The sequence below is a fragment of the Haliotis rubra genome, unplaced genomic scaffold (genome assembly GCF_003918875.1).
Source record: "Haliotis rubra isolate DU_JTF1 unplaced genomic scaffold, ASM391887v1 Scf547, whole genome shotgun sequence".
Classification (NCBI taxonomy): domain Eukaryota; kingdom Metazoa; phylum Mollusca; class Gastropoda; order Lepetellida; family Haliotidae; genus Haliotis; species Haliotis rubra.
This window is the reverse complement of record NW_025767243.1, coordinates 379,167-400,476: the sequence shown is the minus strand read 5'-3', so window position 1 is coordinate 400,476 and position 21,310 is coordinate 379,167. Positions and strand designations below refer to the sequence as shown.

Below are 21,310 nucleotides of genomic sequence, written 5' to 3'. Positions count from 1 at the left end.
ACTTTTATATACTTGTGAGGTCTGCTTCTGTTAAGTTTTGTCAGAATGTCAATTTTGACTTTTTGTTGCAAAAACAAATTGAAACCCTGCACTACAGAGATATTTCATTGATGCTAGTTTGAGAAAGAGAACTGTATAAAACAAATCCTGTGAGTAAGAGTGCTGAAACATCAAAAGTAAATAGATACACAAGAGATGTTCGTTCTTGTTACAGCTGCTGATAAACTAGACACCAGCCACAGACAACCATCACATCATCATAACTTTATCATGGCAACAGCCACACACATATATCCCAATATTGTGGGCAGACCTACACATGTGCAGAACATCCACACAGATATATCCCAACTTCTGAGGGAAGAACTACACATGTGCAGAACAGCCACACCCATATATCTCAACTTCTGAGGGAAGAACTACACATGTGCAGAACAGCCACACACATATATCCCAACTTCTGAGGGAATAACTACACATGTGCAGAACAGCCACACACATATATCCCAACTTCTGAGGGAATAACTACACATGTGCAGAACAGCCACACACATATATCCCAACTTCTGAGGGAAGAACTACACATGTGCAGAACAGCCACACCCATATATCTCAACTTCTGAGGGAAGAACTACACATGTGCAGAACAGCCACACACATATATCCCAACTTCTGAGGGAATAACTACACATGTGCAGAACAGCCACACACATATATCCCAACTTCTGAGGGAATAACTACACATGTGCAGAACAGCCACACACATATATCCCAACTTCTGAGGGAAGAACTACACATGTGCAGAACAGCCACACACATATATCCCAACTTCCGAGGGAAGAACTACACGTGCAGAACAGTCCATGAAGGATTCCTCGCTAAAAAAAACCTTCAAGTTTGTATTTTCTCCAATATATACTATGTACAGGCATGTTTTGTCTCTTCAAATAGTACTACCCTTCTCAAACCCATAATCATATTTATGAAACAAAATAAACTTCTTCCTGGCTATCGATTGTTCAAATTTTGGATTTTAAAACTTAAGTAAATTAATTATTTTGTTTGCTGCCTAACATCACTCAGCAATGTTCCTGCTATACGAAACATTATCAGCAGATGTACTGGTACCAGCATATTAGGCCATTCTTATGAGTGAGTGACTGGGTTGGCTCTAAACCTCTTTGAATATGATTTCAGTTACATCAGGGCATGTCAGCTAGACGAGGGAGGCAAGTCCAGAGTAATGAAAGTCTTCGGTGAAACTCATTAGCACAGGAATAGCCCTGGCAAACCTAGAAACATAATCAAGGATTCAAATCTATGGTCGTAAGTTCCTGTCTTGCCAAAGGGAGAGAACTCTGAACAGCTACAGCATATTACACAACAGGGCCGTCCATGCCCATCTATCGAAATTTGTATTTTCGTGGGCAAGAATAAATGATCAGCATGATCACAGCATTGTGGAACCCTTCAAGGAATGGTCAATACAATAATCTTAGCATATATATATATACAGCATTTTATTAGCCTATACAGCATTTCAAAATAAATAACACGACTTTTTCAGTCTCAAGCTTTGTATATACAAAATAAAATGCATTGCTTATGCATATACAAATAAAACCTGCAAAACAAACATCTGACAATAACAACATTCAATGCATTAACAGAGTCAAGCTGGGCGTTAATAACCAGAGTTACCATGGCAACACATTTATGCTAAATAGTGTGCGGGCGCAGTTTGATTATGACCAACACGACCTATACAAAAAACAGCTGTAAATGATGAAAGTCCTCAGTGAATAAACACTCTCCTCTGAGTCTGTGAGGATAGTTTTACACCGCTTTAAGCAATATTCCAGCAATATCACGGCTGGGGACACCAGAAATGGGCTTCACGCATAGTACCCATTTGGGAAATTGATCCTGGGTCTTCGGCATGACAAGCAAATGCTTTAACCACTAGGCTACCCCACAGCCCTAAGCTTCAGGTGGGGTAGAGGTTAGGTTGTGGGTATTAAGTGGCCACAGACAATGTCAAGTCCAATATTGTCATTCAGTTGAATTATATCATATTTACAGTGAAGGATAAATTAGTGAAGCTTTACTAAAAGATCATTATAAAGTTATACCTAGAAACCATATGATTATATCTTTTGATATACGATGCCAGGGTGAAGAGGTGGGTATCGGAGCAGTTACCACACACACGACCTCAACATAAATTATGCTCACAGATGATTTATTATTATGCTCTTGATTGGTGAGGATGGATCAAAAACTTTCCATTGCATATCAACATCACAAACATTGCAAAATATGATAGGACACAAATGAGAATGTATGGCATTATTCAAACTATTCCAATTCAGACGAGCAAGCTACATTATGTCTGGAGGAGCTGTCAGCCTCTGATGTCACCAATTACACAACATGGATGAAGAAAGGAATGGATAGTAACCATGGCAACTATATGCATGATCATTGGTAAGCTGCAATCGACCCTTGATTTGTTTTGTTGAGTCTGGTTTTCTGACATATTGTTTGAAAAGAAAGAAAAAATACATGGTACCCTGTGGTAATTGCTAATATTTCAACAGAAACAAGTTCCACAAAAACAAAACTACGCTAAAAAAACACAAAGATGCTGGCGTATGGATTTCTACTTGTACAAGGTCTTGCAGCCTGTCAGGCTTGTGTTCCTTGAGAGGGTGGATCCTGTATTTGTGAGGTATTAACTCATATTGCACAATGGTTGTCATACCAATCATAAAAACAACACAGAGAAATGCAATAAACTGATTCCTGTACTGACAGTTTGTAACTGTGAACTCATTTCTGAAATCTTTAATTTATGGATGCAATACCGATTCTACAGACGCATGAACTTATTCCTGGAACAACTGTTTCCGCCTACTGGGTTATATGACATAAATAACACCGGCAATACCTGGATCCAACACTGGAATGAGTTAGAAACACTAACATAACAAATATCAACCGATAAATAAAATATCTTCATTCCACTGCAGCCTATCATGTGAAAATGCACAATGAACTTATGAAATTCGATCACTATGTAACCATTACAAACATGACGGTAATGCATATTTTGAAACGAGTTTTAAATATTCGTATATCGCCACCATGGCTCTGATGGTGGAATCCGTCCCCTCACTGAACAGGGAGGGTGAGTACAATAAGTTATATATATAAGGACTAGACACAGCATCACAATGTGATCTACTGGTTACACACAAGTGCTGATTATATGTCACAGGAAGTTGGTAATTCAAATGTCTATCTTCTGACCTTGAACTTTTGACCTCAAACGTCTGACCTTGAACTTTTGACCTCAAACTTCTGTCCTTGAACTTTTAGCCATTGCTTCAGACATTAACCTCCTCTTAAGGTTAAATTGACCTGGATATCCTGCCAGCAACATCTTCTTCAGTCTACCAGTACATCAGTACTTGGTTTGGTCAATGTATCTTTCCCATGCTGGTACATTCTGATAGCTCTATGTGATCTTTGATATATTTCCAACTCTCTGTGCAGGAGACATATTGCACACCAATTCTGTGCAGCTGCACCTGCAAATGTTACACTGGACACTGTTGTTTTGCTGGCGCACCCTCGAGTGTCTCGGATATATTGTACATTTGTATTAGCTGGTACACCTACATGTTGTAGATGCACCATGCACTGATCCGCTGGTATCTTCCATGTTGTATATATTCTTAACTCATGTTTGCAGGTACAGCTACGTGTTGGATACATTTTATCACTGGTCCACCTATGTGTTGTCGATATATCGTGTACACCCACATATTGGATATATATTGTACACTGGCGTTTTGCTGTTACACCTATACATGCCATAGCAGTAAATATATCATACATGCTGGTACATCCATGCATTGTTGATACATCATACACTGATGTTATGCTGGTACACCTACACATGTCAAATGGTGATGTAGTTTACAAGATCTGCACACATACCTACACTGTCTAAGTGTAAGTTAGACCATCCACATTGCACTCCCAGCCAAGATCAATAATTCTACACCAGAATCATGCAAGAATACTCCTCAACCAAGGACACCCTGTACAACAGACACTCCTCTACTGAGGACACCCCTATACCACTGTACAGAGAACCTTTCTATTTAGGTCACCCATGTACTGTGGACACGTCAGAGCCCAGGACAACATCGAAAGGTGGAATTCCCTGTAAAGGACACCCTGTACAACAGACACTCCTCTACTGAGGACACCCCTATACCACTGTACAGAGAACCTTTCTATTCAGGTCACCCATGTACTGTGGACACGTCAGAGCCCAGGACAACATCGAAAGGTGGAAATCCCTGTAAAGGACACCCTGTGCTAGAGACAACCCATACCAAGACCATCCTTGTACTTAGGACACTCTGTATCAAAGACAGCTCTGTAAAGACACAACTGTACAAATGACACCCAAAGTCATTCTCCAAGAGGTTGACTACATGCTGGTTCTGTCAGCGCTGCCATCCACAGATTTAGCACACTACATCCACATCCAACATGACACATATTCAGTCAGTGATCAACACAGTAATATTCTCTGTCAAAGAGTCACAAGCATCATCTGCTAGGGGTCCTACATAACCTCCACTTTGTCATCCCTGACAATGGCATCACAACGACACAGGCTCATTCCTTGGGATCCTTCTTATTGACTGTTGTCACCTCCTTAATGGAGCTGATGGTTTTGTGGAACCATGTGTTTTTGGATGCTTGTATTTCGCTGATGGCCGAGTTGAGCTGGTGGGTGAGGTCCTGCGTCTTGCACTCAGACTCTACCAGAGCCAGCTTCGTCTGGGCCAGCTCTAGCTCCAGTTCCCGGACCTGCTTCCTCAAATCCAACACACACGGGTTGCTGTCTTCAGGATTGGCCTTGACCTCTGGCAGTTTGACCTTGCCATCCTCAGTGAACATCTTGGAGCATTTATCACATGACTTCACTTGACCCTATTAGAGAGGACAATGATACAAGTGAATTTTCAACTTAGTTGTTAAAGGACATATGAAGGTCAAAGGCCATCAACAGAGTGAAACGCGATATCTTAAAAAATTGTTTCACATCTTAAGCGAGTTAGTGAATGTTTTTTTATACATGCTGTTACAAATCTTTCAGCTATAACATGGCAACCAGTAACCGAGTCGAAATTATCACTCCCATTTTTATCAGGTCTTCAAAAATTAAAATTAGAGTTTGTTAGGAAAACAGTGTTCCAGCTATATGACAATGTGTGGTTTTTATGTAGGAGGAAAGCCTTAAGTGATGCAGGCCTGAGTAGTTTACTGCTTTGGTTCATGATTGATTGATTGATTGATTGATTGTTGTTTAATGCCGCACTCAGCAATATTCTAGCTATATGACGGCAGTCTGTAAATAATTGAGTCTGAACTAGACGATTCAGTAATAAACAGCATGAACATTGATCAACGCAATTGGGATACGATGACATGTGCCAACCAAGTCAGCAAGCCTGACCATCTGATCCAGTCAGTTGCCTCTTATGGCTTACTGAAGACCAATTCTAACCCGGACCTTCACAGGTCACTACTTTGGTTCAAGCCACAAACACGAGTATGGTGCTGGCAACCTAAACCCAGAGTAAGGGCAAGCTGGAGTTTGAGCTCCCAATGATATCCAATAAGTAAAAGGAAACAAGGACCTTTCCTGCTTCCTCAGATTCGACTTACAGTGGAACACCACTTCCCTCCTGACTAAGAATAACTTGATTTCATAACATTTTCAGGAGTGGATGAGTTTGTTTCAATGCACTGGATGATACTTTAGCTAAGACAAAATGTGAGGTCAGTTTTCTTAGGGTACCCCTAGAGATACAGGTTCCTTGACCTCTCCTTACCTTAATACGTCCCAGCTCACACAACGTGAGGTCAGTTTTCTTAGGGTACCCCTAGAGATACAGGTTCCTTGACCTCTCCTTACCTTAATACGTCCCAGCTGGGCTGCTGCTTCTCGAGTCTCTCACTCAGCTGGGAGCAGATCTGTTTGTAGTCAGCAATGATGGCAGAGTTCCGCTGGCTCTCAGACTCCGCCCTGTCCAGTTCCCGCCGACACATCTCCTTTAGCTGAATCAGAAGTAAGCATGAAACATCCTACCTTCATCTTAAGTACAGTGAACATCTGTCATTTAACTCCTTCAACTTTATTTACAGATTAGTACTTATATATTGTTGCTATAGACATCACTTCTCACCTTCTAATTAACTTGATTTAAGTACATTTTGTTGAGCAAGCAATGCACTAAGTTGGTTTTAAATCGAATATGTAATTTTTAAAGTAAAAATGTAATTTTTAAGTAAATTTGATATTTTTATACTTATCCTGACTCATGAGACAGGATAAGGAAAAATAACAATATTTCGGTTAAATCTAAATGTGACGTAAGTGACTCAGGTTTTACACATTCACCACACAAGGGCATTTTGCTGACAAACTAAGACTAATGATTAGAGCAAATATAGGACTGAAAACCCCACTTATAGGATTCTGGCATGACAAAGGGAAGCAACTCTGCATGAAAATGAGTGAGTGAGTGAGTGAGTTTAGATTTACGCCACATTCAGCAATATTCCAGCTATATGGCAGTGGTCTGTAAATAATCAAGTCCGGACCAGACAATCCAGTGATCAACAACATGATCATCGATCTACACTTTTGAACTCTGCATGGAAAATTGTAAACACATTAATTGTTGAACAATAACTTACTAATATGTCTATTGTCCCATAATATCTTGAAGAATGATGATACTTTTTTATGGATATACAACTTCTTTTATTCTGTGTAGGCGACGTTTCGACATAGATTCCAATGTTGTTGTCATCACTTGCTTGACAACGACATCAGAATCTAAGTCGAAATGTCGCTGTTCACAATAAAGAAGTTCACAATAAAGAAGGGAGCGGTGGGCGAGCTGGCTAAGGCGCCAGGCTAGTGATCCAGCAAGGTTGAGGTGTCGGGATCGAGCCCACCTGTGACCGGATGTAAAAACCTTGGAGTAAACTTTGTGTGCAGACTCTTTCAGTGTTGTCACAACCCCTAGTGTACAGTACACAAACCCTGTGCACTTAGAAGAACCCACAAATCCGTTGGTATATGACCAGATGGTGGCCACATGAATATGTGTGCAAACACCTAGTTGCGGGTACAGCAACGTGCAGTGAACTTGGACAAAGTACTGTGACTATGTGTCCCAGTCCACTCAGCTGTGTATGGGTACCTCGTAAGGATGGGTAAGCCGCAAGAACTCGGTGCGCCTTGTGGCAGCAAGAGTTGTATACTCCCCAGGGAGTTGAGATTCATAATACGATGTGCCATTGACATTGACATCCAATAATCGAGGGAAAAAATACCAGCACCTTGAGCATGCACTAGTTGCCTGGATATGTGCACTATATAAATATCCTATTATAATTATTATAATATCCATGAAAACTATCATCATTCTTCATCATCCCAACTTCTAAAAAGCCCATCAAGGAAGCCATAATATCTTGTCAGGACTTCTGCCCATTTATAACATCTTAGAATCAGTACAAGGTATGTAACCACAGCAACTGGTATCTATAACAACCTTTAAAGAAGACATTCTCCTACCTGTGAGGACTCTGTTTCCAGTCGCCGTTTCTCCTCCTCCGTCTCTGTCAACATCTTCTGGGTGCTCATGTGATCCTTCATCAGAGCCTCGTGGGAGTCCTCCAGCTGAAAAGTGACCATGGCAACAGGTAACCATAGCAACATGAAACACAACACCACTTGACTCTCTGTTGGAAAATTTAAACTAATCTAACTGGTTCCTGTTTGTTGCTTTACACACATCATTATTGTGTGACAACAGATCCTCTTTCCAGTACAATAATCACCACACTGGGACCCCTTCTACCCTCAAACTTCCATAGAAGCCTCTTGGAAATCCATCATTGTAATTTTCATATGAGTTAATATAGATAATGACACCAATAACTTTCCTGACAATTTCCACAACACATTACATTCCTTCTTACGTCTACCAGCAAATGATTTGAAGTCTATCGCAACACGTATACAAATACACATCTACTCACAGCATCCAGCTCACTGCGGAGGGCCAGTTTGCTCTCTACCAGTTCATGGGCGAGGTCATCATTTTCCTGTTCCAGACGGAGATTGTCCTCCAGGAGCCGCTTGTTCTCGCGCTGAAAGTAGTACCGGTTTGGGTTAGAGAAGTCGCAGTGATAACTCACTGAATGCTGCTGTTGTTGTTAAACTGACTTACTGAGTATGGTTTTACGCCGCTTTTAGCAATATTCCAGCAATATCACGGCGGGGGACACCAGAAATGGGCTTCACAAATTGTACCCATGTGGGGAATCGAACACTGGCCTTCGGCGTGACGAGCTAACGCTTTAACCACTAGGCTACCCCACTGCCCCTGTTGTTCAACACCACACTCAGCAATATTAAAGCTATATGGTGGCATGACACATTAGAAATGGATAATTATCAAATCAAATTAATATTTAAATATCTGACTATTTCAAACATTATTACTTGCTTAACATAAAAAATGTTAAGACAATTTCTGGATGAGGTTGCTAAACATCACCAATAAAAACATGGAGGTGGCCTCAGGTCTTCATGCAGAAAGGTCTCAAAGCAAAAGATCTGAATCTGAGTGAGACTGATTCCAATTATCTTTCAGTATTTCTTGAGACAGGAAACAATGAACTGTGTAAACTGGTTGTGTTCTGTGGTCAATGGGGCAGTCTAGAGGTTAGAGCGTTCCGCTCGTCATGCTGAAGACCTGGGTTCGATTCCCCACATAGGCACATTATGTGAAGCCCATTTCTGGTGTCCCCCACTGTGATATAGCGGGAATATTGCTAAAAGCATTGTAAAACCATACTCACTCACTCACTCACTCACTCAGTGGTCACTGAGGTCAAGTTGCTGCTGCACTCACCTCAAACCTCTCGATGGGATTCTCCTGCTGCAGCTGGTGTTCCTTCATCTGGACGTATTCTCGCTCGTATTTCTTCAACTTGCGAGCGGTTACCTGCAACAATGAACATTTTCTCTTCTAAAACACTGCAATACTGAACTATCTGAAACAATTACTGTAATATACCAACATAAATAGAGAACAATTAATGATGAAATATCATGTCATTTGATGTTTGCTATTATTTTAATATTGTAACTAGTTGTGTAACAAGCAAGATCAAAAGCTACCTGTACATATAAGATAACATAAAACAATTACACAATACATACCGTTCCGGCAGAAATGACTTCTTACCATATTTTATTTGTGAAGCAATAACATCAACAGAAATCTGATCATGGACTCCTTACTACAACTAACAGCAATGAGCATAATCATGACAAGACCAATAACCCAGTGAGACATTATGTCATAACTCTGTATAACTCCCTATATCCCTATTTCACCCAGCTAGATGCTCAAAGAAACCCACGCAAGGGGAAGCACACCATATCCCAGTGAGACATTATGTGATAACCCCCATATCACATACAGGTAGGTTAAGCGCAATATATCCCAGTGAGACATTATGTGGTAATTCCCATATCACACACAGGTAGGTTAAGCGCAATATATCCCAGTGAGACATTATGTGGTAATTCCCGTATCACATGCAGGTAGGTTAAGCGCAATATATCCCAGTGAGACATTATGTGGTAACTCCCACATCACAAACAAGTGGGTTAAGCGCAATATATCCCAGAAAGACATCAACTGATAACATCCCTTTTACCCCAGGTAGGGAGAAGCAGAATATATTCCAAGGAGACATTGTGATAACTCCTGTATCCCACGCAGGCAGGGTCAAACACAGCATATCTCAGTGAGATGTGATAACTACCATATCACACCCAGGGAGGGAGAAACGTAATATATCTCAGTGAGACAAGCTGTCTTCCAGTTGTGACATGCATATATACATTGAACCACTCCGTCACCCATGCAATCGATGTAATCAAAGTACTGTATGCAATCCAGGTCAATGTTCTACATTGCTACATAATAACTTTTTTAACTGACAGAAATACTGTCAATTGATTTCCTTCATAAATGATCATATCACATAACAGTATAAAAGGTGACAGAGGTTTAAAGCTGAGCTTTTCCCACATGGGAATGAAGCCTGCGCCTTCAACATGATAAGCAAATGCTTTAACCACTAAGCCAATTTAGAAATAGAACTGATCCAGTGTTATGTAACACATACATGTATGTTTATCTATTAATTCTTAATGGCAGTCAACACCAGGAATATATAGATGTAGGGTCAGTAGCTGATATGAACACTTAGAAACCCAATGTATCATCATGTAGCATACCAAATAATCCTGGAGGCAGTGGAGAGAGATTACAGAAGATGTAACATGTGGTCAAAGCTCCATACATTCATACAATCTATCATTTGACAGTAAACAGCCATTTTCAGAGACATAACGTTTTGTTGTTTTAAGTGCCGAGGTAAAATATTGTGTACAGTCATTCAATTAGCTGCCTGCTTCCATCCACAAAGATCAACTATGTTTAAAACATAGCAACCAACCACAGACCTCATATCACAAAGTAATGGACAATGTAACCCTAACAAAAAAGAAAGAATGGTTTTAAGTGGACTGTATAGTCACTGCATAATGCTACGTAACTAAAGCATGAACAACTGCTATCATTATAGTATACGTATATGAATCATTAACAAAACTGTGATGTAAAAGTGTAACTTGGGTACAAGCATAACTGAATAATTTTAGGCTGTTATATTGCACCAGTTATTCCAAAATTATAACAGATGGTATCTCTGTAATTTGTTAATGCAGTAGTGATCTCACTTCAGTTATAAAGACTGACTTTATAGCTTCCCTGTTTAATTATGTACATTATTTATATTGAGTTAACGGACACCACACAAACTACTGATGGCTGTCAATGAGATGTACTGGAAGACTTACCTTGGAGCTGACTGCTGTCCTCATCAGATCCTTAGCAGCGTCGTCAGTGCGGTACTTCTTGGGCAGCTGGACGCGGAAGTATTTCAGGACTCCCTCAAAGTCCAGTGCTAGAAGGTCCTTCCTAGAACCCTGTAATACAGACAACATGTCAGCTGGGACAACGTTCAATGTGGAGAAAAGATAGTGGAATATGTACAGGGTCGCGATCCACAGGGCATTCGTAGCGCTATGGCATTCGTAAACTTATGGTAAACTATTGGGTTACGATGGGTCGTAACGTTACGAACGCTTTGTGGGTCAGGACCCTGAACGTTCTTCTACACACACTACCCCAGCTGTGACAAGATGGTCCATTAGTTGGCAGAATACGTCCCAACTGGCCAGGTCACACACTTCATCTCAGTCTAATCTCACGAAAAGTATGAATTGATGAGGATCCCTCAAATCCCAATGGGAAGAATATAATAAGGAATGTGCAAGCAGATTGAGTGCATCTGCACCACTCACAAATATTCCAGCTATGTCACACAGCCTGTATGCAATCAGACAAGCCAGTGATTAAAAGCTTTCAATAATGATCCAGGTCACTGGGGAATGCCAAACCTGACCACAAAATCCATTTGGTCACTTTCAACCAGCATAGCTTGTTGGGAACCAATCCAGATTCCAATTCCAAACCAGAATCCCACAGAGGTATATTAGTATCCTGCAGGTGTCCACTATAATATGGTGCTGTCAAACCTAGAAACATCAAATCTGAGATTCATACTGATGATCATAGGTTCCTGACAAACCTAAGGGACACAACTCACGTGTATTACACACCTGTGGCCCACAACAGAAATATCATCATCAATATCATCCAATTTCTGCAACCTGCCAGTCCCAAGGTGACTCATGTGGTTCCAAATGAAGGAAAGTGCTTCACCAATGTTGGGAATCAAACCCAGCGGTGGGTGCTTGAACCACAAGGCTACCCCACAAGACAGCTACTTGAAGATGTAATGTTCTTCTAAGGGATGCTGTGATCACATCCTGCTCTCTCCAATGTAGTCTCAGACTACTAAGTCATAAACCCAGATAAATGCCAAGATAAGTTCATCGATCAATATGACCCTGGCTAGGAATCCGGGATCAAGTCTGCCAGACAGATTACACTCACTGGCTTCATGTAAAATTATGGTACACGCACTACACGCACAACTGATCAGGAATTGACTGGCTCAAGCCAATTTAGTTGCTGTTGAAGAATGCATTTAGCAATAATCCAGCCTATTTGGCAGCAGCCTGTAAATATTCAAGTCTGGACCAGACAATCGGGTGATTGATATCATTAACAATTCATGCCATTAGAGGACAACCACATGCAACCTCTTGAGTAATCAAGTCTGGACCAGACAATCAGGTGATTGATATCATTAACAATCCATGCCATTAGAGGACAACCACATGCAACCGCTTGAGTAATCAAGTCTGACGACCGAATCAGTTTAGTGACCCTTTCCAAGCACCATTATCTGCAGGGGATCTATTCTAACCTGTAATATCAATAATGAGTCCACATGAAACGTGTTGCATCTCCATTGCTCGTGTGCAAGCACACACAAAAATTATGGCGGCAGCCTGTAAATATTCAAGTCTGGACCAGACAATCAAGTGATTTTCATTTGAAGCTACTTCGGGTATATACAATCCTAGCTGCCATAAGCACGAGGTGGTAACAGTCAAACACACAGACACAGACAGACAGACAGACAGACTGACACACAGACACATTTTTACTGCTGGACGACTAGAGGCATATTAATTATCAAATCAAGCTTGACAGTACTTTTGACAATATAAAAGTAATACTGCAGAAATCATCAAATCAGGGATAATTGTTTCAGGTTGCAATGGTCCTCTATGGCCTTGATTTGTAAATATTCAAGACTGGACCAGACAAATCAATGATTTTAGAAGCAATCCCAGTCATAGCACCTGGCCACCTGACCCTGTCAACCAGTATAGACTGCTGGAGATATCTGTCGTTTTTAACATCAAAGAAATTAAGATATCCATTTATACGTTTTAGGTTAGGTTTGATCAACATAATGGTAAACGAAGGAAGACGTTTTTATATTTAACGACGCAAGAGAATGTGCCCACTGTGTCATATAGATGTGGAAACTGAAATCCATTTTTTTCTTGTATGTCCTTTGTATAAAGATTTGCGTACGAAATATATAGCTGAATATTATCTATGTAAGCCACCTACATTAGGATTTAAACTACTTCTTTCATCAACTGACCAGCATGTAATAATAAAGCTGTCTGTCGTACTATATCAATTATGCTCTTATTAAACGTAACAATCTGATAAAAAGTTTTGTAGGTCCATCGTATTTCACTACTTGTACATAATTTACTGCATGTATCATGATTTGCTGTTTGGATCACTAACTACTACTTATTGCACCATATGTATAATGTTTATGTATAACTCCAATGTATATGGGCCGGAGGCGTTTTGTACAATAAACATCTTTGACTTGACAATGAGTATCACATGAATCCACATGGGGATTGACCAAGGGGTGAGGCATGACAGGAGACTACTTCCACCACTACACCAACGGTGTTGGAGTATTTAGATAGGTGACTCACCTTCAACAATGCCAGGGCCACACTGAAGATAACATCCTTGCCCTGAAATAAACAAATATAACCGTCACGTAACCATGGGAACAGGACAGATGTTGGTGAAAAACCAAAGATAAGAGCTGTCAAAGTCCTAATGTTACTGAATATTAGGTCACTATTAATGCACTGTTGATAGTTGAACATGCCATCAGTTAAGTGCTGACAGTTTGACCAAATGTAACATCTAGGTACTAGCAAATAGCAACTACAAGGTTAATAGAACAAGGTCAATAGAACTTACCTCACTGATTTACATGAACACAATGTTATTTCATCTCACTGAGGTATGGGAACATCACTGAGGTGCAGGTCCAGGATGTGAACAGCATGTGACCTCAACTCATCTCACTGAGGTATGGGAACACCACTGAGGTGCAGGTTCAGGATGTGAACAGCATGTGACCTCAACTCATCTCACTGAGGTATGGGAACACCACTGAGGTGCAGGTTCAGGATGTGAACAGCATGTGACCTCAACTCATCTCACTGAGGTATGGGAACACCACTGAGGTGCAGGTTCAGGATGTGAACAGCATGTGACCTCAGCTCATCTCACTGAGGTATGGGAACACCACTGAGGTGCAGGTTCAGGATGTGAACAGCATGTGACCTCAACTCATCTCACTGATATATGGGAACACCACTGAGGTGCAGGTCCAGGATGTGAACAGCACGTGACCTCAATCCATCTCACTGAGGTGCAAGAATGTCAAGTGACCTCACCTCACCTTACTCAGGTACAAGAATGTCACATGACCTCAACTCACCTCAAGAACGTCACATGACCTCTACTCACCTCACTGAGGTATAGGTCCAGGATATGGAACACCACATGCAAGGGGAACTTGGCCGTGAAGAGCGTCAGGAACCATTGTGAAGCAAACATGTGAATCTCCAAACCCATGTCAGCAAAATGTCCATATAAGTCAATCAACTGGTCCTGTAAACCACACAACAATAAGTTTCTTCTACAATATATAAACAACAATAAGTGCATGTGTATGTTCATGTTTGTGCATTTTACATCATCCTCAGCAAAATATTTAGTTCCTAACAATAGATTTGCTTGTTGTGATTAACACGACAACCAGCAATATTCCAGCTATATACCAGTGATCTGTAAATCATCAAGACAGCCCAATGACTGATACTATCCAAACCAACAACTAGACTTTCCTTTATACAAAGTAACAACACTATAGCATCCCAACCCTGTCCTAACTGCCAGGATGACATTATCTCCACATGTTAACCATCACCACCTACAGTATGGCAACATCATTGCCTGCCCCTCCTTATCCAGATCAGAGGCATGCCAACACCACCCTACCTGCATGAGTCTCTCCAGCTGGTAGAACTTGAGATGTAGCTCCTCAAAACCCTGCTTGAACAGGTCCCGCAGGCCGTAGTCAAACATGATCTTCACTAGGACACAGAAGGCTTGTTCCTCGGGCATCTGGAGGTCAGACATTACAGTCAGAGGCAAACTACTTGTCAATAATGGCAAATATCACTGGATGGGAAAAGGTTTTTCTACCTGTTCTCACCCTGAATCCCATAGGGAAGATCATGAAGTAAGTGTTGTAATACATCTAAATTATGTGCTACTATAAATGATATATCTACACTATGTGCTACCCTAAATGATATATCTACACTATGTGCTACCCTAAATGATATATCTAAATTATGTGCTACCCTAAATGATATATCTACACTATGTGCTACCCTAAATGATACATCTACACTATGTGCTACCCTAAATGATATATCTACACTATATGCTACCCTAAATGATATATCTACACTATGTGCTACCCTAAATGATATATCTACACTATGTGCTACCCTAAATGATATATCTACACTATGTGCTACCCTAAATGATACATCTACACTATGTGCTACCCTAAATGATATATCTACACTATGTGCTACCCTAAATGATATATCTACACTATGTGCTACCCTAAATGATATATCTACACTATGTGCTACCCTAAATGATATATCTACACTATGTGCTACCCTAAATGATATATCTACACTATGTGCTACCCTAAATGATATATCTACACTATGTGCTACCCTAAATGATATATCTACACTAAGTGCTACCCTAAATGATATATCTACACTATGTGCTACCCTAAATGATATATCTACACTACGTGCTACCCTAAATGCTCTTAGAAACATGGGGCATTCAGCTACAACATAAGGCACAAGGCTACAACATGGGGCACCTGCTACAACATAAGGCACAAGGCTACAACATGGGGCACCTGCTACAACATCAGGCACAAGGTTACAACATGGGGCACCTGCTACAACATCAGGCACAAGGCTGGGGCACCTGCTACAACATAAGGCAATGGGGCACCTGGGCACAAGGCTACAACATGGGGCACCTGCTACAACATCAGGCACAAGGCTACAACATGGGGCACCTGCTACAACATCAGGCACAAGGCTACAACATGGGGCACCTGCTACAACATCAGGCACAAGGCTACAACATGGGGCACCTGCTACAACATCAGGCACCTGGCAACACCATCAGGCACTTCAGGCTACATCAGACACCTGGTTTCAACAAGGGTCCCCTGTCACAAGGTTCACTATGGACATACTTACATGTAGCAACAGTGCAGCAGCAAGGAATGAGAGACCCTGGACGTAGCCAATCTCCTCATCATAGATCGCATATGCCTGAAACACAACCAAGTCTACATTAGTTTACACAAAATATGTGATCAATCGGTGGGTGATTTGGAGTTAAATGTTTGTGTCAGTTGAAGCTGTGGTAATTTTATTTGCAGTCAATGGCAACAATTGACAGTCGTTCCAGCAAACTTTCGCCTGTCGTGGTGGGAGCAAGGAAGTGGAACTTAGAGTTACCGATGACATTTATAAACATGACAGCCATGATGGGTCAAGAAGTTGTGGATGGAACAGTTTCCCAAAGGATGGCTGCATCTGTATGTGAGCACTACAAGGTGATTACATGTGTGTATCTATACTACCCATCAAAAGTTTAGACTCACTTTAAACACTCACTATATGTTATGTATATATATGGTTACATCGAAGATGAATTTCTCCACTAACTTGGGGGAACCAACTGCAAACCTTATGCAGATAAATCGCAGAAGAATGCATCAAATTGCTGTAAAGCATGCGCAAATATCATGCATGTGAACAGCTGCGTTTTGGTGTAAAGGTTTGGTAAGAATTCACCAATTTTCATTGAGTTTCATCATTTATTGAACTCATAACAGTGAACTTTTCAACGTTACGAATTTGTTTAACAATACGTCAGTTCCTGTGTGAACAGTACCTTTAAACAGTATGGAATATTTTGCAAAATCTAGTTTAGAACAGTTGATTGACGTCAGTAGCTACATTTACACTAGTGAGTCTAAACTTTTGATGGGTAGTATACTTTCCACAATTCAGACCAGAGTTGTCCTATCACTCTATCACCACATACACATCCTAAGGACCCTACGACTCACCTTGCTGATCTTGAAGAGAGAATCCTGCCCAAGACCTCCAGACTCCTTGAAGAAGTCATGAGCAGGGAATGTTCGGTTGATGTCTCGTTGGATCACCGGCTCACATGCAGACTCCTGTGACGATAATGAATGATGAATAATAGCACAAACACAAAGATCACACACATGCATTCTCCATTTTCTTGGTTAATTTGTCATTCAGCATAAGATTAAGCTCCATAAAACAGGGGTATAATAAATGAGCAATGACATCATATTTAGAGTAGGAACTACTTCACAAAACGTTTGACCTATTAATATTTCATACCAATCCATCAAAAATGTCTGAATAACATCAACAGTGATCAAATGTTTTGACTAAATCACAATTACCCTTTTACAACTCTTCAAGCAAACTTTCTGTTACTGACACGACAGACACCAAACCAAATGTACCTTGGTGATGAGGATCCGGTAAGCTTCCAGTAGTTCACTGCTGTCATGGCAACCAGTGATGAGTTGCCACACTTCCCCACGGAGAGCCTCGGGTACACCCTTCCGTGCCAGGGGGGTCACCTGTTTGGGGCGCTGCGTGAGGTTGGCGTGCCACTTGGTGAGGACGTCGTGCCAGGCGTCCAGCAGGTTCTCGTCAGTCACCTCCTTGCTCACCACTCCAGACCCACTGAGCAGCGGCTCGTCGCCATCTGGGGAGAGCAAAGGTATATAATCAACTGGGAGAGCCAACCCACCTTCCCCTGTGACAACTGGACAGGCTTGGGATGTTTCAAGGTTATCTATCCACCATTACAGCCTCATTAAGACTGTCCACCTCCTGTTGTCTTGTATGGACCAGATCTATGCCTGGTTTAGAGTCATAAAGAGTCATATATCCATTGTTCCACTGCCATAAAATGAGGTATACCTGTCTCATTTCCAGACCTGGGTGCCGTTGTACAAAACAACCTTAGCGCTAAGACTACCTTAAGTCTATGTTGAGGTATGGGAGTTACGGTCACCTTAGTGCTTAGATCGCTTTCTAAAACGGCACCCAGGCAATGTTCAGGGTTAAGATTGTCTCATTTCTCTCATTAGAGAGGTTGACCCAACCAACTCTTGTAGTGTGTAGGCCACATCCAGGATTGTTTAGAGTTAAGATTCCCTGATTCTACCTACCCGACTCCTCCTCTTCTTGTGGTGTCTGGACTGGCTCAGGGATGTGTTTGCTGCTGCTCAGACTGAGGCTCATGCCAGTGCTCTTCCTGTCCATTTCTGTCTGGCTCTCAACATGGACAACCTCAAAGTTGGCCCCATCATGGTTACTGCCTTCCACCTACAAACACAACGTTAACAAGAGTTTGAAAAGTGGTCAAAGTGACGGGAGTACCAACTGCGCACCAACTGGGTAAGCACCTAGGCCCGTATCATCATTCCTTCTGCTGAATACATCAGTGAACAGAATTATGGGAGGCGGGAGGCCCTATCCAAAGGCGATTCTACTTCTCAAGAATTGAAAAGCTCTTCAGGTTTGGTTAATTCTTCTTCATAGAGATCGTCCTTGGGGTACATATTATGCATAAACACAGACTGCCAAAGACCAGAGGCCAGGGAGGAGGGAATTCTGTCCAAGCACACACAAATAGCTATCGCTAATTGAAATAATGTAACAGACGCCATGACACTCACCTGTCGTGATGTCCCAGTTTTACGTCCCCGCGAGAGGCATTATGGGAGGGAAACCGACAGGGAGGATTTGTGCTCAAAGACCCACCTCCAAATGTTAAGATAGTAAATCGCATTAATGGTGCTTAAAATGTAAACAAAGCCCCACTCACCACGCACTCGATTAGTGAGCACCGTGAGGGGGAAATGTCAAAACGCCACAATCGACCTAAATACTCTGTAGAGAATCAAATGTGGGTAGTTAGCCCCAGTAGCGATATGTCAATAAAAACTTCAGTATTGAACAGCAGCCAAACAAAACCAATGAACCAAGACTCACTCGGTCAGGATGGCAGGACACTGTCCACTGGAGAGAACAGAATGGCCAAAGCTCGCCGCACGATTACGGGAATGCGACGAGCTGATAATGCCTAATCAAACGCGCCAGGGTCGGCTCCAAATAGCTGCAGAGCAGATCTCTTCAATGGGGAGTGCCGATGCAAAAGCTACTGCCCTGACCGAGTGAGCCTTCAACCCCTCAGGGGGAGGCTTGCCCTTAGCCTGATAAGCGGCACAAATACACGAAACTAGCCAGCTCCGGAACACCAGCCTTCCCGCCACCGTAACAACAGAACAGCTGGGTACCCGTGACGATTCCCTCATGCTCGCTTGATATAGACTTTGAGGGTCTTACGGACATCCAACGGGTGAGTGCTCGTTACAGAGGTCCCCGGCGTGGAAGGCTGGGTAAGAGGGAAGTTCGATAGGAGCTGTCACATGGAAAGCGCGGATCGACCCTCGGCTGCACGATCCGGGAGGCTTAATACTGACACGATCCGCGGTGAAATAACAAAGTCAGCCAGGTCGGACGACATAGCATGTAAATCACCGACCTCTACTTCCAGACATTACCGCCACCAGAAAAACAGCCTTCCAAGTTAACAACTGAATGGAAATAGCCGATAGGTGTGAGAAAGTTGGACCGACAGCCAATCGAAAGCACAATTGACAAATCCTTAAGGGGCTGGTTCGCCTGACAGCAGGTCGAACTCGCTCATGCCAGCCAGCAGAAAGCGCCAGACGAGAGGGTGCTGCCCCAGAAGAGCACCATCGACAGGGTGTGAAAAGTGGAAATAGCGTGGAGTAGCAGCTTAATGGTCGGCTGCCAGGCCTTCTTCCAAACGGGCTTGCAAAAACTCCAATACTCGGACTAAATCCGCAGAAAAGGGATCTGCAATCCCCCTATCTGAACACCAGCGCGCATAGCGGGACCACCATACCTCATACTGAACGTTTGTCGAACGTTTGTCGAGGCTAGACCTGACAGAGGCTAAGCCACCCACTGAATCCTTGGATTTGGGTGGGGCGCTCCGTTCTGAGTGAAAATGTCCGGTCGTAAAGGTAATAGAACAGGAGGCTGAGCCAGAAACCTGAGAATTACCGGAAACCAGCTCTGTGACGGCCAAAGCGGTGCCAGTAGCATAAGCAGCCGAGCTGGCTGGGTGGACAGCTGTGAAAGGACACGGGGAATGAGTGGTAACGGCGGGAACGCCCAGAGCACTCTGCCCGTCCAATCCAGCAGGAAGGCGTCGGCAGCCAACGCCCCTGGGTCCGTATTCGAGCAGAACACGGTGTTCTGATTCGTCCCGCCGACTTAAAACAGATCCACCTGGAACGAACCGGCACAACTGGGAGATAACTCTGAAAATCTGCCTGTCGAGCATCTACTCGTGCGGGGCCAGGATCCGGCGAGATAAACAGGGAGTACCTGACAATCGCACTGGTCGCACCAGAGTAGAAAGTCCCACGTCTCCTGGAGGAGCGCTGGGGACACCGTGCCGCCCTGCTTCAGGATGTACGACATGGCGCCTGGTTGTCCAACTGAAGACGGACAACCTGGCCCCTGACATGCTCTCTGAAGCCCGAAAACCAACCGCGACAGCTCTCAGTTCCAACATCGCTGATGTGAAGGTGGCTTCGCTTCGACCAGAGTCCGACACCACAGACTGCCCAGAACACCCCCCAGCCCGCGGAGGGACGACGGGTCTGAACTGTGAGAGCTGGCGCCGGGATTTCCAAGGGGACCCCTGGTGAGATTCCCACATTGGTCCACCACTGAAGGTGAGGTGTCAACCACCCGGGACTGTGAGACTCAGCTCCAGGTCCTCCGAGTGAGCCCACAGACTCGCCAAAGCTTGCTGTATAGGGCGCATCCTCAACCGCGCCCGCCACACTACAGAGATCGTCGCCACCATATGGCCCAGTAGATGGAGCCAAGTCCGTGCTGGTGCCTGGGGCTGGGAGAGGAACGAAGACACCATCTCCCGAACTCTGGTGATCCGGTCGGGCGACAAGGAAACTAGATCCTTGTGTGTTTGGAATCTCGCCCCAAGAAAAACCAAGTCCTGGGTGGGTACCAGGTCGG

General features: G+C 42.9%; 1 protein-coding gene across 5 annotated transcripts in view; it reads right to left on the bottom strand.

Moving 5' to 3' along the window:
* Positions 1-902: 902 nt before the first annotated feature.
* Positions 903-21,310, bottom strand: part of LOC124253609 (rab GTPase-activating protein 1-like) — a 54,787-nt gene continuing 34,379 nt past the window's right edge. For 2 of the 5 annotated variants that reach the window (XM_046687414.1, XM_046687416.1), the window contains 14 exons: positions 18,400-18,556; positions 17,683-17,930; positions 17,248-17,361; positions 16,367-16,441; positions 15,060-15,185; positions 14,526-14,669; positions 13,694-13,735; positions 11,048-11,176; positions 10,424-10,432; positions 9,024-9,116; positions 8,146-8,256; positions 7,679-7,783; positions 6,005-6,147; positions 4,883-5,016 (listed from right to left, as the gene is read on the bottom strand). In XM_046687414.1, the coding sequence (XP_046543370.1) occupies positions 5,007-5,016; positions 6,005-6,147; positions 7,679-7,783; positions 8,146-8,256; positions 9,024-9,116; positions 10,424-10,432; positions 11,048-11,176; positions 13,694-13,735; positions 14,526-14,669; positions 15,060-15,185; positions 16,367-16,441; positions 17,248-17,361; positions 17,683-17,930; positions 18,400-18,556 (1,506 nt within the window). In that variant the 3' untranslated portion in view covers positions 4,883-5,006. Of the gene's footprint in view, positions 5,017-5,921; positions 5,937-6,004; positions 6,148-7,678; positions 7,784-8,145; positions 8,257-9,023; positions 9,117-10,423; positions 10,433-11,047; positions 11,177-13,693; positions 13,736-14,525; positions 14,670-15,059; positions 15,186-16,366; positions 16,442-17,247; positions 17,362-17,682; positions 17,931-18,399; positions 18,557-21,310 lie in introns of all 5 variants that reach the window. The other 3 variants (XM_046687415.1, XM_046687417.1, XM_046687418.1) reach the window with 2 other exon arrangements.